This window comes from Podarcis gaigeae (assembly GCF_964106915.1).
Source record: "Podarcis gaigeae genome assembly, chromosome: 13".
In the NCBI taxonomy this organism is placed as follows: Eukaryota; Metazoa; Chordata; class Lepidosauria; order Squamata; family Lacertidae; genus Podarcis; species Podarcis gaigeae.
In genome coordinates this window covers 52,239,254-52,255,843 of record NC_139689.1, presented here as the reverse complement: position 1 = coordinate 52,255,843, position 16,590 = coordinate 52,239,254, and the positions used below count along the sequence as shown (strand labels likewise).

Genomic DNA, 16,590 nt, shown 5'->3' with positions numbered 1-16,590 from the left:
TGAAGTAGTATACACCCGGCTGTATGAGCATGTTATGAAAGCTGGTCAGGAGAACAGCCTTACTCATTTATACAAAATGATGTCAGTTTGGAGGAGACCATGTACAGGTTATTTACAGTTATACTTGTGCTATTATTCTTACATTGCTCCATGAAAGTGAGTGATTCATGAGAAACATGTATAGGCAGTAGCCAATGAAAACCCAGTCTCCTCAATTACACTCATTGGGTGCTGAAAGGGGGGAGCCACACCACTTGATGCATAAGCATAACTCATGGGGCACCCATATGAATGACAGCCCAAGTCTGCAGTCTTCTCAAAAGAGGCTCTGCACAAAACCCACGTGTGTGACTGCACAGCGTTACTGCAATAAGCCTCACTATATTGCCATGGTCAGCAGCAGCCTGCTCACTACATTTCACATCAGTGACAAAGCATTAACCTTCAAACATGTTGTAAGCACACTATTTCTTACCTTAACCTGAAGGATGAATGAGTTCTGAGTTGTGGGCCACCATTTTCATACAACTGGATGTGCTGCTGGCCACTGGCATATTCCTGCCAATTAACATGCAAGGAGTTTCTTGGTACTTGTGGGTTGTCAGTTGGCTCTTGTAGCCCCTCACTGTCAGTTTCTAATTCACTGGATCCTTCCACCAGCACCTGAAGGAACTTTCGGAGCCTGACCAACACATTAAGCCTCCATTGCTGCGAAGTTACCCTACGATTAGGATTAACAGACAGCATCCAGCATATTTTCTCCTTATTTTTCAGTTGTTTTGACAGTTGTTGATGAGAAATCAGTTCTACAAAGTTATTCAGCAACACACTACTGCGATCCGTCAGGAGAGTAGGGTATTCCTCCAACAGAATGTCCAATACCTTCAAAGAATCCTCCTGAATTCCTTCACTGATATGAGTCATGGCACTAGAAAGATGTGCACTAAGTAATGGGAAAAATGGAGAGATGTGTTCAGCTCGTATTTTTGGAGCCAAGAACTTAAGGAGGCAGATTGCTGCTGCTCGTACAGCAGAATCTTTGTCTGTAAACACAGCTGCCAGCTCACTTAGTATATTTGAAAGGTGTGCATCAATGATGAATGGATACTGGGACAGCAGATCTTTGAGTCCAAAAAGGGCACTTTGTTTAATTCCTGCACTATAGTGGTTCATTTGTGAAAGCAGATCCTAGAAGAAATACAGAGTTGGTAATTACTTGAAAAACTATTTACATCACAAACTTATAACTATTACATTTGTGACTGAAAGGTTTTATACACTTCCAAAGCAAGAAATAAAAGCAACCTTCACACTAGCAAAGCAAAAACAAAGCATTACAACGTTAAGAAACCATCAGCCCCTTCCTTTGCACAACTGGGGGAAATAAGCTCACATATTTCAGTTAAGTGTACCTATTTATGCACAGACTTAGGCCGCGTACATCAAAACAAACATTTCTCAGAGGCGGAGCTAGATGTCACCTTTGCTGTTTAATCTATGTTTAGAAATTACTGGAATTCAAGCAGGAGACATAAATCTGCATTTCTGTAAATGACAGAGTGTTTATGCTTTAAAATGCAAAGCAGTCAATGAAAATCCAAGGCGATCAATGCTAGGATTGAATGTAACTTTATAGGTCTTCAGTACACAATCAGAATATAAATAAAATCCAGCCCAGTTGCTTAGAAATCTTATCATAGTAGAACAATTAAAAATAAAGCTAATGAACATTAGTCAAACACAAAGCAGACCCACTGAAATCCATGGATGCAAGTACCGTTAAGTTCATGGGTTTCAGTGGGTCTATTTGGAGTAGGACTTTGTTCAGTAGCGGGGAACCTCTGACTTGAGGTCCTAATCAGACCTACTAGGCCTTGCCATTTGGTCTGCAAGCCCATGTTGGCCAAGCCATGCCCACTTGCCCTGCGCTGTACACCAAATAGGCACCACCTATTAGTTGACTGGCAACACCTGCAAAGTCCTGTGCAAAGCACCATGCCCTGGACTTTGAAAATCCTGACAATCAGCTGATCATCATCACTTATGAAGCCCTGTGCCTAGCGCTCTGCAACCGCTGATAATCAGCTGATTATCAACAATGGTCGCAAGGGTCATTCAAATAACCAGGAGTCTTGATAGACTAGACCTGGAAGATGGACATAATACAAAGTACCTGAGAATCTCAATGAATTTCAGGGGAGAGCATACTCATGGTGCAACCTTGGGCAAATCAACTCTTATGGAACTCCCCTCTTCTAAAGGCACTGATGGCTTCACCACTATTGGAATTTTGCCACATGGTGAAGACACTTCGTGACAGAAGGCAGTATTTAAAAGCATCTATCTTGTAACAATACAACTCATGAGATGGAGATGTTGAACACCACTGATATAGCTTTGGGTTAAGGAAGCTCACCTTATGACAACAAAGACACAGTAAGAGATTATTAGCTGAGGTTGTAAGGTATTCAGCAAGGGTCCTTGTAACTCTGATTTCAGCTTAACAATAATGCTAAAATTAAAAAGATTAGGTATTTTGAAATTTATTGTCTTCTCCAACTTATCTATGTAGCTGTCCAGATTCCTAGAAAAGTTTGGATTTGATATCCTGCCTTTCACTCCCCTTCAGGAGTCTCAAAGCGGCTAACATTCTCCTTTCCCTTCCTCCCCCACAACAAACACTCGGTGAGGTGAGTGAGGCTGAGAGACTTCAGAGAAGTGTGACTGGCCCAAGGTCACCCAGCAGCTGCATGTGGAGGAGCGGGGAAGCGAACCCGGTTCCCCAGATTAGGAAACTACCGCTCTTAACCACTACACACACTGGTTTTGGCATCTCCAGTAGTATGTTAACCCTTGACAAAAGCTCACTCTTTATCAAAATTAGTCTCACAGATGCTAATGAACTCAAAAGTGCAACAATAATTGGTGGCATATAAATTTGCATTTCACTGTACCTTTATGTTAAGCTTTCTATTATTTGTTGGAAGCACTCCATCCTCTCTAAGCTGCTCGGATAGATGTATGGCTCTTGTTTTGAAGTTTGTATCTGTTGCATTTTCTAGTCTAGGCTTCTTTTTTCCAACTTTTAGCTTCACCTTATGAAAATCTTCTTGATGTTTCCTTTTCTTTGTCATTTTGAAGCCACTGTAGAAAAATATGTATGTTTAAGGGGGAAAAGTTCCTGCAACTAAACTGAGCAAACAATTACTCAGAGTCAATTTCTGGTTTTCTTCAGATCCGCAACATAATCTAAAAAAATATTGCGAAATGTACACCCTTATGCTCTACTCCCTAATGCTAGTCATCTGAAAATCTAGAAATGGCTGCCTTCTTTATGGCACTGCAGCTTACCTGATGAAGTTTCTCTTGGGTTCAAGATGAAGTTACAATAGATCCAACTCTGAAAATTCAGAGTGTAAGGTACTGTGATGGATGGCAAAAAAAAATCTGAGCATCTCCACATACAAAGGGTTCACAACAGAGAACATTTATCATCAATACCAACATAGCCCAGCCTAGCACCTTCACATTTTTAAAAAAAGAGGTATTAGCAATTGAAGGCTTTTACATTCATGGCCCCACTGAAGCGAGAGTTATGTTCCAGGCCCCTGTGTGCATAACTGAATTGCATAAAGTGTGGAGCACCCTTTAAATGCTCTCTCTCTGCAATCCATACAAAAAAAGACTGCATTCAAAAATATCCACGACTAGAATTGAACCTCAAGCAGGAGGCTGGAGGACATGTGGAAAAGTGGCGGCTGCTACTACTGCGCTACCCTGCATATCAGCTGTTAAGACGGAGAGGCTGAGCAGTTAGTCTCTTCGGGGCTTCCTCTGCCCTTACTGACGCCCTCTTTGGGATCTGGGGAAGGTCTCCCTGCAAGCCACAGGGACTTTCCAGCTCTCTCTTGCCATTTCTGGATTTGAACTGAATTTTATTATTTCCCAACGAGTGCCCGTAAGTGTGGTGATGCCTGTATTAGTGAACAGCATTGAATGCAAACTGGGAAATTTTTTGGTTCAAAACCCCAGAGCCAAAATCACTCCCTCCTCTAAGAGTTAAGCTGCAAATCTGTAATTAGGCGGCTTGCTTCAGACCACAGGAGGAAGGTCACATAACCAAAAACACAACCAGATAAAAACAGAATTTATCAGCATTCAGGAAGTTAAGGTGCCTGGAGGAAGGGTTTTAGACCTGACACACCGGTTTTCCATATAAAGGAAACCTTTTTGGATAACTAGAGTGCATGGCTGTTTCAAAGATAAAATAGGGAGGCATATTCTAGCCCCAACTATCAGCCATATTTCTTAAGAGCCATTGGGAAGTTACACCCCTGCATCTCAGGAACAACTCCACCATAATCAACCTAACCTTACCATATCAACCAGTGAAACAACTGCTGCAGGAAGCTTGCCTTCCCACCTCCCTGCCAGAACATTGGGCCCCAATGGCCAGTTGGCCTGGGACTGGGAAGCAGAAGGGGAATGCCACACATTGCCACTGGCCCAGAGGAACAAGGACAGATGGGCCAAAAACATCACTTCTGTGCATGCAAAAACCACCAGCAAGGAAAGACCTGCCTGGCAGGAACTGTCACATAAAGGCTTATTTAGAACTCATCACTTTGTTCTGGGCATTGCAAAAACTGCTTTTTTACCATTTTTGCCCTCACTTCCGTGTGTGTGTGTGTGTGTGTGTGTCTCAAGCTTGCAAGCCTGAGCACAGGGCCTGTCCCTTATTAAGGGAGGTGAATAAATCAGATAAAGGTACAAAGAGGCAGAAAAGAAAAGAGATAATGATTTGAAACCGGGGAGGGGGGGAGGGAGAATTCCAGGGGTTGGAAACCTCTTAAAAGAAGAATTGTGTAAAAAAGATGCAATAGAAAGAGCGATGCATAGGAACATGAGTTATTGACTCCATCCCTCCCGATTAAAATTAGTATTTATGTTGACGGGGGATTTTTTGGAACCTCCCCTGCAGAACTGCTGATGGAAGAACATTCAAATGTAAAGGCTTAGTAATGTTTTTGAGCAGAGAGTACAGAAAGGTAGTTCCCTGGTTTATAGGGCTGATGTTAGTTAGCATGCTATCTGAGGTTAAGCCTAAGCATGATTATCATCAGGGTAATTATTATTATTATTATTATTATTGCTACTACTACTACTTCCATACCGTCCTTCCATCTAAGGATCTCAGGATACAGATTTACAATATAAAAACAGTATAGTATCAAACAAACAAAACACACCCCCTCCGCGCGCCGGTTTAGGAGGCCATAGATGGTTTAATTAGCCAAAAGTGACTTCGCTTTCGGAATGACCACTATTGTCGTTAAGGGCGAAGAGCCACAGCCCGGCGGGCAGCGTCCCAGGTAGGGCTGGAGAAGGGACTCCCGCCTAAAACCCGGAGAGCCGCCGCCGCTGCCAGCCAGTGCAGACAGTACTGAGCCGGAGGGAAGCATTGTCCCGACGCGGCGTGAGGCGGATTCCTCGCGTCCCTGGCGGGCCTCCCGGGGGGGGGGAGGGGCTGTCACGGACCGGAGTGACCAACGGAAAAGCAAGAAGCGGGGGCGGCGCCGGCGCAGTGAAAGAAAGAAAGCCCGCTTCTCCGCCCGCCCCCCTTACCAACCTCCTGCACGCGCGGCCGGCAGCGACGGAAACGCGCTCGGGGAGTCCTTCCGGGTCACGAGGAGCCACGGTTTCCAGAAGCCGCCCGCCCGCCCAATCAGCAGAGCGGCTGAGGGGAGCACGTGATCCCAGCAGCTGCGTAGTCCACCTGGAATCCTCCTCCGGAGAGGGAGGCGGAGCGCTGACTGGGGAAAGCGCGTGAGGGGAAGCGAGGATTCGCGCCTGGCGCCGCCTTCAGGAGCGGAGGTGGAACAGCAGCCTGACAGGGACTCGAGGCATCTTGCAGATAAAAATGAGAGCAGCTAAAAGCAAATACGTATACAGTGGTACCTCGGGTTACATATGCTTCAGGTTACAAACTCCGCTAACCCAGAAATAGTGCTTCAGGTGAAGAACTTTGCTTCAGGATGAGAACAGAAATCGTGCTCCGGTGGTGCGGTGGCAGTGGGAGGCCCCATTAGCTAAAGTGGTGCTTCAGGTTAAGAACAGTTTCAGGTTAAGAATGGACCTCCGGAACGAATTAAGTACTTAACCCGAGGTACCACTGTACCTGCACTGTACATATATATTTTAAGAAAAAATAAAACATAGAATTAAAACATTGTGCGCACACACAAAGAGTATCATTAAAACCAGGGGTCAGCAAGGTTTATCTTCCCTGGGCCAGATCGGTCCTGTGGGCCGGATTGCACACGAACGTGAGCATGCCCATGATTTTCGGCGTCTGTGTCTGCGCAGACAAAAGTGAGTCCCCGTGCTGTGCCGGTTTAGCGCAGTGCAAGAGCAGGCAGCTCAGTTCAGGGGTGGCTTATGAGCCGGTCAAACAACCTCCGCAGGCCGCTTCCGGCCCATGGGCCTTAGGTTGCCTACCCCTGGTTGTTGTTGTTTATTCATTTAGTTGTGTCCGACTCTTCGTGACCCCATGGACCAGAGAACGCCAGGCACCTCTGTCCTCCACTGCCTCCTGCAGTTTGGTCAAACTCATGCTGGTAACCTCGAAAACACTATCCAACCATCTCATCCTCTGTCGCCCCCTTCTCCTTGTGCCCTCCATCTTTCCCAACATCAGGGTCTTTTCCAGGGAGTCTTCTCTTCTCATGAGGTGGCCAAAGTGTTGGAACCTCAGCTTCATGATCTGTCCTACCAGTGAGCACTCAGGGCTGATTTCCTTAAGAATAGATAAGTTTGATATTCTTACAGTCCATGGGACTCTCAAGAGTCTCCTCCAGCACCAGAATTCAAAAGCATCAATTCTTCGGCGATCAGCCTTCCTTATGGTCCAGCTCTCACTTCCATACATCACTACTGGGAAAACCATAACTTTAACTATACGGACCTTTGTTGGCAAGGTGATGTCTCTGCTTTTTAGGATGCTGTCTAGGTTCGTCATTGCTTTTCTCCCAAGAAGCAGGCGTCTTTTAATTTCGTGACTGCTGTCACCATCTGCAGTGATCATGGAACCCAAGAAAGTAAAATCTCTCACTGCCTCCATTTCTTCCCCTTCTATTTGCCAGGAGATGATGGGGACCAGTGGCCATGATCTTTTTTTGATGTTGAGCTTCAGACCATATTTTGCGCTCTCCTCTTTCACCTTCATTAAAAAGTTTGTTTAATTCCTCCTCACTTTCTGCCATCAAGTTTGTGTCATCTGCATATCTGAGGTTGTTGATATTTCTTCCGGCAATCTTTATTCCGGTTTGGGATTCATCCAGTCCAGCCTTTTGCATGATGAATTCTGCATATATATTAAATAAGCAGGGAGACACTCCTTTGTAGTACTCCTTTCCCAATTGCAATGAAACAGCATGGCCCCAGCCCTTTCCTTAAAAGCAGCCAGTTCCCCAAAGCCTGTTGGAACAGGACAGGCTTCAGCTGCTGGCGGAAAGTCAAGGGGGCAGCCAGCTTAGCTTCTCCAGGAAGCAGCCACCAAGATTTTCCCACAACCCCATCAAGTGTCATGAGTTTGGTCGAGTGGCGGGATTTAAACTTAACAAGCAAAAAGACTAAGGTTTTGGAAAAAAACTTGACTCCTTTAGAGTCAGAAAGGTTTCAGAAAGAGACAGAATTAAATGTGGTTAAAAAAGTAAGATACCTAGGGGTAAACATAACAGCGATGAACAGAAATCTATTTAAAGATAATTATGAAAAATGCTGGTCTGAAATTAAAAGAGATCTAGATGTATGGTCAAGACTGAAACTTTCCTTGTCAGGACGTATTGCTGTTATCAAGATGAATGTATTGCCAAAAATGTTGTTTTTGCTTCAAACTTTGCAAATAGTGGATAAAATGGAGTGTTTTGGGAGGTGGCAGCGAGATATTTCTAAATTTGTCTGGCAGGGCAAAAAGCCCAGAATCAAGTTTAAGATATTAACTGATGCCAAAGAAAGAGGGGGATTTGCCCTGCCAGACCTAAAGTTGTATTATGAATCAGCAGCTTTCTGCTGGTTGAAAGATTGGCTACTTCTTGAAAACACGGATGTTTTAGATTTGGAAGGATTCAATAATGCTTTTGGTTGGCATGCATATCTGTGGTATGACAGGGTCAAAATACACAAGGCTTTCAAGAATCATGTTGTTAGAAAAGCATTGTTTAATGTCTGGTCAAAATATAAGGACTTATTGGAAAACAAGACCCCAAGGTGGTTATCACCAATGGAGGCTAAGGCCCCGAAAAGACTTAATATGGAGGCCAAATGGCCGAAATATTGGGAAATAATAGAAAAAGATGGAGACAATTGGAGGCTGCAGAGTATGGAGAAACTAAAGGGGAAAGTGCGAGATTGGTTACATTATGCTCAGATCAGAGATGTTTTTAAGCTAGAAAAAAAATTAGGATTCCAGCTGGAAAAATCAAAATTAGAAACAGAACTGTTAGAACCCAGCTCTAAGATACTTTCAAGAATGTATAACTTGCTGTTAAAATGGAATACACAGGATGAAACGGTCAAATCAGCTATGATAAAATGGGCACAGGACATTGGGTACAACATCATGTTTGCTGACTGGGAAAAGTTATGGACCACAGGTTTGAGATTTACGGCATGTAATGCCTTGAAAGAAAATATTATTAAAATGATATATAGGTGGTACATGACTCCAGTCAAGCTTGCAAAGATATATCATGTGTCTGACAATAAATGTTGGAAGTGTAAAGAAGCTGAAGGAACATTCTTTCACCTCTGGTGGACTTGCCCCAGAGTGAAGGCTTTCTGGGAAATGATATAAAATGAGCTGAAAAAGGTATTTAAGTATACCTTCCCTAAGAAACCAGAGGCCTTTCTTTTGGGCATTGTCGGCCAGAGTGTGCAAAAGAAGGATCGAATCTTTTTTATGTATGCTACAACAGCAGCAAGGATACTCATCGCTAAAGGCTGGAAAACTCAAGATTTGCCCACACTGGAAGAGTGGCAGATGCAACTGATGGACTATATGAAACTGGCTGAGATGACTGGCAGAATCCGAGACCTGGGAGAAGAACTGGTGGAGGAGAACTGGAAGAAATTTAAGGACTATTTACAAAAACATTGCAAATTGTATGAATGTTAAGAAAGATGTAATATTTATATTAACATGGCTCCAATAAATTAGTAATAAGGAATATAAATTTGAATGTAATTGAAAGAAAGGATAAATTTTGGATTAACAATATTTTATAATTAAGCTCTAATAAGAGAGTGGCTAAATTTTAAAATTTGAGACCTTAATACCGGAAAATTTTATTATATAAATTAAAATAAGTTAATAATTTGCTGTTAAAAGTTTTGAGTTTAGAAAGCAGGAACAAGAGGTGTGAGGAAGTCCAAGGAAGTGTATGAAATGTGGATACTGGAAAATGTTATGTTATTATGTGTTCTTTATTGTTAAACAGAAACCTAATAAAAATTATTTTTTAAAAAAAACAACCCCATCAAGTGTGCCTGTGAGGGTGGAGGGACTGAGAGGAGAGCCTCCGCCAATATCTCTGTACCCGGGTAGGTATGAGGGAACAGCTTGGACCTAAGTCCGTTTACTCTTAAGCTGTGTTGTGGGAATTTATGTAAAGGTTGGGGAGGTTGCCCCTCCAGCAGATATCATACACGCACATGCACACACACACACACCAACTACCAAAATCAACACAATCACTTCGGCAAATGTCCCCACAAAACACTTTATCACAGTTTTTCCTCTCTCTATTCAAAGAGCCTCTGCTGCACATTACCAAATGTAACAATTCACTGATAAATGTATCTATGCATGTGGCTCACTGGGAAAACATTAGAAAGTCATATAAAATTGCTCCAGTGTGGATTTGCACCATCCCAACTTTGTTCTGTTCAAGAAAGGAATGGCTTATGAGGGGAGAGTCTGTGATGTGGGCAGCCATAATCCCCGAAATCTGGGGTCACATACACAGCAGCCTCTTGCACAGGAGGCAACCACTGGCATCCTGGCAAATGGGTGCCAAACTGGCAGTCATCCCATGGACAATGGCAAACCATCCAGGAATGGATTAGGTTTTTGGTCGGGACAAAGAGGTGTGATTAACTTTGCCTGAGAAACCAGGAACTTGTAAATATTTATTTTGTCTTACTTGATGGGTGTGAGGTGGAGGTCAAGGGAAGGATGGGGACAAACCTGACGCTCAGGTTTCTGTCACCGGACCCTCCCAATTTCTGATGTATGCATGATGTAATTTTAGGGGTCTTGTGGGTATCTTTGTAAAACTGATAACAGTGAGAGCCATCCTTTGTTCTGGGCTTCTTCCTGCTTCTCCCATGTGGTGGGTGGAAGCCCTGTTGCAACAGTCGTTTGAATAAAGACCAGGCCTACTGGCTGCTGTTTTGCTCCTCTATTCCTGGCTGGTGTATTTAGTAATCCAAGTGAGTCCAAGGGTTTTCCTATAACGGCTGCAATTGTATGCACACTTACACATCAGCTGTGGTGGCTGATGACATTTAGACTTGGTAGGGCTGCCATTTATATCCTTGTTTCCCCTTCAAATGGGGCTTGTGCAGCACTTATTTAAGAACACGTGCTACAACACGTGCAGAATGCCATAACTGGCTCCTCATAAACAAAAATTAAGAATGAACAGCTTCCATATTAAGGGGGCCAAAGTTCCAAAAACAAAATTTCCTAAAAGTTGTGAACTTGAATACTTGGTACAAGAGAGTATGGTGTTTTGCTCTTGCAGAGCAGAAAAGTTGGTGCACACATTGAGACTGACAAGAGAAACAAAATTCAAAGACCCTTGGTGGAGTTTTATTTTGTTCGCAAATACTCCGGAAAACCAAAGTCCAGCTCCAAGGGTTTATACGAACTTGTGGATCACTTAATAAAAACCTGTCTTACAAATTTATACTCTAAGTGGTGGTCATTGGATAGAAATATACGCTTTCATAATGGACATTTGGAGGTCTGGGGGAAACTGTTGGGTTTCTTGGAAATAATAAAAATAGTATTATTTCCCCAGATAGTCTATTTGTCTATACAGATCTCAGGCAGCCTTTCAGGTTAACATGGAACTGAGGGGCTGGATTGCTATCATGACCACAGAGGGAAACTGCACAGCCAGGGCGAAGACCCCTAAAGCCAGATGGCTGGGTTTTCCTGGCTATAGGAATACTTTTGGATTGACATTGGCTTTGTGGTGAAGAGAGTCGGAGAATGGAAGATTGACAGAAATGTCTTCAACAGCCTCACTAAGGTTCAAATTTGATTTGATCCATTATATATTATATTAAATATAATTATATGCTGCAAAGTGGCTTACAGACAAAAAATTACCACTGAATGATGGGTTTGATGCTGTTATTTTGTGCAGGATGGCAGCAACTTCATCAACATCCGTGTTTCTTATACTTCTGAAAAATTCTGCAGTTACGTCATTGTCAGATGTTGCCGATGATCCTGGAAGAGAGATACTGGGTGTAGCTGTCTAAGTGGGTCTGTCTGGCTCTCTGGCTTGTCTGATGTAGGATTTGATACATGTTCCTTAGAACAGTGTTTCCCAACCTTGGGTCTCCAGCTGTTTTTGGACTACAGTTCCCATCATCCCTGACCACTGGTCTTGCTAGCTAGGGATGATGGGAGTTGTAGTCCAAAAACAGCTGGAGACCCAAGGTTGGGAAACACTGCCTTAGAACACAGCTGATGTTGTGTTTCAGCATCAGGAGAGGCCTATTCACTAGGTACTTCTTTAACTGTGGACACAAACTAACCAATTTTGTGTGTGCTAGTACTGACGTTTGCATCCAACTGTGATGATTTTCACTTAAATCGTGGCTTGAACTGCAACTTTGTTCCCATATCATCACTGGAAGGTTGAACAGGAGGTTGTTCTTTTAAAAAATCTGGGAGAGAAAGATTAACTCCATTGTTGAAGGATACAAGGATACAAACTTGAAAAGGTTCATGTTTCAAGCCAATCCTGTTTTTTAAATGTCCCAAATTGAAGCTTCTATGTAAGAAAAGACACAGTTCACATCTGCGTAGAAATGTTTCACCAATTAAAAGCAGATGTGCTAGAACAGCATTCTTCCATTAAGATCACAAAACCTTCAGGTCAACAAATTATACTGATCCACAGTAGGTTCAGAACAGAACAAAATAATTATTACTTTACACAACATATTATTATTATTCAGTGGCATTCCTGGGCCAAGAAGTGTGAGAAAGCATTCTACAGTTTTGTGCAAATCTGAGGAATCAAAAGGGGAAAAAATCCTTCATTCAGGAGTGCACTGCAAATAGCTATAAGCACAGGCAGAAAAGAAATGAAAGCACTGGGTGAGAATGGAAAGGACAGTAGAAAGTGACAGTTGATCCACCCACCCCCCAAAACCAAAACTAATAATCTGTGACCCCCAATGTGGAACAGTTTGGAGCCCAACTTCTCCTGCAGTTTATCCCTGTATCAGGTGAACCCGAATTTACAGAGGAATATAATTTAGACTGTTGTTGTTTGAGGGTAATGTCATGTGAACTATGCAAATTATATGGAAATGTAAACAGCTGCAAACATGCAGTAAACTCTGTTGTGGCCAAGCCCAGGAGACAGCGATGGCCACCAACTGAGATGGCTTTAAAAGAGGATTAGACAAATTCATGGCTGCTAGCCTGCTTCCACAGATAGAGGCAGTAGGTTTCTGAATACCAGTTGCTGGAAACTGCAAAAGAGAATGCTTTGTGCTGCTTTCATCTTTCCCACAGTCATCTGTTTGGCCATTGTGAGAACAGGAGGCTGGACAAGATGGGTCAATGACTCTTCATGTTCTTTTATTCTTTTAATATGGAGTTTTATTGATTTTCAGTGTATAAACACAATTACAAAAAGTTTCCCCACATTCCAGCTTGCCCCCCTCCCTCCCCCGGAACGGATCAGTCCAGTTTGTGATTCTGGTGGATGCCATTCTTCAGGATGATAACTGGACTGTTTTATAAGAGGATGCCAAATTTCAATGAAGACAGTACACATCTACATTACAGACGTTAAGAGTCATCCCCTCTCTCCAGGAAATTCAGTGTCCTGTCGTCAAGAGATAGCATTATCTAATGGAGAGCATCCTCCAGCATCTTTTCAGGTATACCATAGTGTAGGTATACCTAAAAATCATTCATAGATCTTTCAATAGCATGAGACACAATACTTACATTACAGTAGTAAGGAGTGACATTGTACGGCATGTAAGTTGAGGTATCTTGATTTTCATTTTCCATAATGAAGGAGTCAAGAGTTCAGAAATCCACACATGACAACTAAATAATATATGAAAAAAGTATTTATTTTGACAAAATATGTTCAAATTATGGCAGTAATAATAGTAATAATATCCATCATCTGAGCGGCTTCCAGCAAATGAAAACATCAAACACAGCAAGACATCAAACATTAAAAACTTCCCTATACTACAGGGCTTCCCTATAATACCCTTCTGGCATTACAGCCAAGTTAACCTTAGTAGAAAACTGCTGTGGGACCATGATTTACCCCAAGTGCAAGTGATGTGTTTAAGCAGCCCAAGGATCAAATCACTAGACCACATTGTCTGCCAAGTAGAACCAGAATGCTCCAGTCCAAGTGGAGAGACAGTGCGGTCTAGTGGTTAGACTGGTAGTTAAACCAACAGGAATTGCTTTGGGGGAGCTGGAAGTTTGCCCCAACATGGAAGCAATTTTTTGTTGTCTAGGATATTTTCTCAAATTTCCAAGTGTGTCCATGGCCCAAGAAATGTTTATTTTTTTCTGAGGTCTAGGGGCTGAAAGTGAAAAATTATGAGGGCCTCTTCAGCTCATCACCCATAAGCAATACATTATTGTTATTATGATGAATATTACTACTACCACTATTACTAATATTATATTTATTAGCCACATTTTTGTGCATCTTTATACTGAAGACAGACAGAACAATAAACAGTTATAAGCCTCTATGTTGGAGCCTCCTGTTCAATATTCCTCTGAATACCAGATACTGGAGATAAAACAACAGAGAAAGCGGGAGACTAATGGTTAGAGCATAGCATGGGGCTAAAGCAGACTTGGCCAACCTGATGCCCTCCAGCGAGAGCCAGTTTTGAGAGCCAGTGTGGTATAGTGGTTAGAGCAGGGGTTGTCAGCCTGGTCCCTACCGCCCACTAGTGGGTGTTTTAGGATTCTAGGTGGGCGGTAGAGGGTTCTATGGCACAAGCTGAATCCTCCTTCCATCGAGCACTGGACTGGTGGGCGTTAATGAAATTTTACCATCAAGAAAGATGCATTGGTGGGTGGTAGGTATAAAAAGGTTGACTACCCCTGGGTTAGAGTATCAGACTGTGACTTGGGAGACCAGGGTTCTAATGTTTATTCAACCATGAGGGTTTGTATCAACATCTGACCAATGAGGAGTTTGTCAGCAAATGGCAGAAAACCATGGCTAGAAAAGCCACCTCTATTGGTCTGTCACCCCCCCCCCCACTTTATTACCTGGGTTATGAAGGTGCCCTAAAGACATTAAAGCAAAGATTATGGGATAATACACACAGTGACTTGCGATCTCGATCACACGCAGTCTGTAGTCTGCTGGCAGTAGGAGTACAATATGGGCATGTCTTTAAGTTAACACTTTACATTAAAAACCCGACAGTACCAAATTTGTTGTTGTTGATTAGTCGTTTAGTCGTGCCCGACTCTTCGTGACCCCCTGGACCAGAGCACGCCAGGCACTTCTGTCTTCCACTGCTTCCCGCAGTTTGGTCAAACTCATGCTGGTAGCTTCGAGTACCAAATTACTGAAGGTTATTCACCAAAGCCAGACTAAACGTCTTTCCTTCTGCAGTGTTGGATGGCAGGTGGAGAGGAGTCCCCTACCAGGACAGACATTGCTCGTGTGCCCAAGACAGAGATTCTATAAAACATATTTTGCTGCACTGTGCAAAATACGAGCAAGACAGGGCTGAACTGATATTACCCTTGCTGGTACCTTTCCCGGGAAAATCAGAGGCTCACTATGTCAGGTTCCTATTGGAAGACTGGACAAACATTAGCAGTGGCGAAGTTTTTATCAGTGGTTTAACCAACGATCCCTATCTTTAAGTCTGAACAAAATGTTTGTTTAACCTGGAGGTAGGCTATCTGAATTGTGCATTGCTTTGTAAGGATTTGTTGGGTCTCTGGACCGTAATAAAGATTGATTGATTGATTGATTGATTGATATTCAACCATGAATCTCACTGGGTGACCTTGGGCCAGTCACACACTCTCAGCCTAACCTACCTCACAGGGTTGTTGTGAGGATAAAAGGGGGCAGGAGGAAAACTATGTGCACCACCTTGAGCTCCTTGGAGGAAAGGTGCTATAGAAGTGCAGTAAATAAGTAAAAACCAGTTCTAGCCAGTTGCTGGTAGCAGCTGAGGCTGATGGGAACTGTAGTCCAAAACACCTGGAGGGCACCAGGTTGGTGAAGTCTGGCTTGAGAGTGTCCGAATAGGACGTTAAGACAAAGCCCCACTTGGGCAGCCTCGTGCTGGACACCAACTCTCAACCTGACCAACCTTCACAGGGTTGTTGTGAGGATCGCATGAGAAGAGCCAGTGTGGTGTAGTGGTAAAGAGCAGTAGACTCGTAATCTGGTGAACTGCGTTCGCGTCTCCACTCCTCCACCTGCAGCTGCTGGGTGACTTTGGGCCAGTCACACTTCTCTGAAGTCTCTCAGCCCCACTCACCTCACAGAGTGTTTGTTGTGGGGGAGGAAGGGAAAGGAGAATGTGAGCCGCTTTGAGACTCCTTCGGGGAGTGATAAAGCGGGATATCAAATCCAAACTCTCTCTTGTTGCGAGGATCGCATGAGAAGGGAAGACAGACACCTTGAGCTCACTGCGGGGAAAGGGTGCATTACATCAAGTGCAATTGCAAAAAAAGAATAAGTAAATAATGAAGCAAGGAAGCAAAATACTCTGCAGAAGCCAGCAACTGTAGGAAACAGGACATGGAGCAGAAATCAGGGTTGGGGGGTCACATGGCCCTCCAGAGAGACATATCTATATGCCAACGACAGCAACAATCTCTTGAGTGGGGACTGATGGGAGTTGTAGTTTGGGAGTTGTAGTTTGGGATACCCAAACTACAATTCCCATCGGTCCCCACTCAACAGATTGTTGCTGTTGTTGGCATCCGTCGAGAGACAATGGAGTGTTCCTCCAGGGGTGAAGCGGATTGCTAAACTCTCCCCGCCCACCCCCATGCCCTCCAAATGGAGAGCTAAACTCCCACTCCCACCAGTACCCAGCCAGCACAGCCAACGCTCCGAGGTGATGGGAATTGAAGTCCCGTCCATATCCGGAGGGGGAAACGGTTCTTACTTCCCCCCGTGCGCCGCCTCGAGTCCCTGTCAGGGGGGAAAGGCGGAGTATGCATGACACAACACCAGCAACAGCCGTTCCGCACTCTTCTTCCGACTTCTCCCGCCGCCAAAGGCAGGCCCTCCGCAGGCGAGCCCCTCG

At 43.7% G+C, this 16,590-nt stretch overlaps 1 protein-coding gene and 1 long non-coding RNA gene across 8 annotated transcripts in view; one reads left to right on the top strand and one right to left on the bottom strand.

Annotated features, from left to right (window-relative positions):
- Nucleotides 1-5,734, bottom strand: part of TEX10 (testis expressed 10) — a 37,465-nt gene extending 31,731 nt beyond the window's left edge. For 2 of the 7 annotated variants that reach the window (XR_014557436.1, XM_083709200.1), the window contains exons 1-3: nt 3,352-4,860; nt 2,955-3,144; nt 476-1,188 (exon numbers count right to left, since the gene is read on the bottom strand). Coding sequence is in view for 6 of the 7 variants with exons in the window: in XM_083709200.1 (XP_083565326.1) it covers nt 476-1,188; nt 2,955-3,134 (893 nt within the window). In the remaining variant the exon portion in view is untranslated. Of the gene's footprint in view, nt 1-475; nt 1,189-2,954; nt 3,145-3,351; nt 4,861-5,173 lie in introns of those variants that run through there. The other 5 variants (XM_083709203.1, XM_083709204.1, XM_083709205.1 and 2 more) reach the window with 5 other exon arrangements.
- The window catches only part of LOC310830356, a 108,883-nt gene that overhangs the window by 21,111 nt on the left and 71,182 nt on the right, over nt 1-16,590 (top strand). The gene's annotated exons all lie outside the window — the stretch shown is intronic.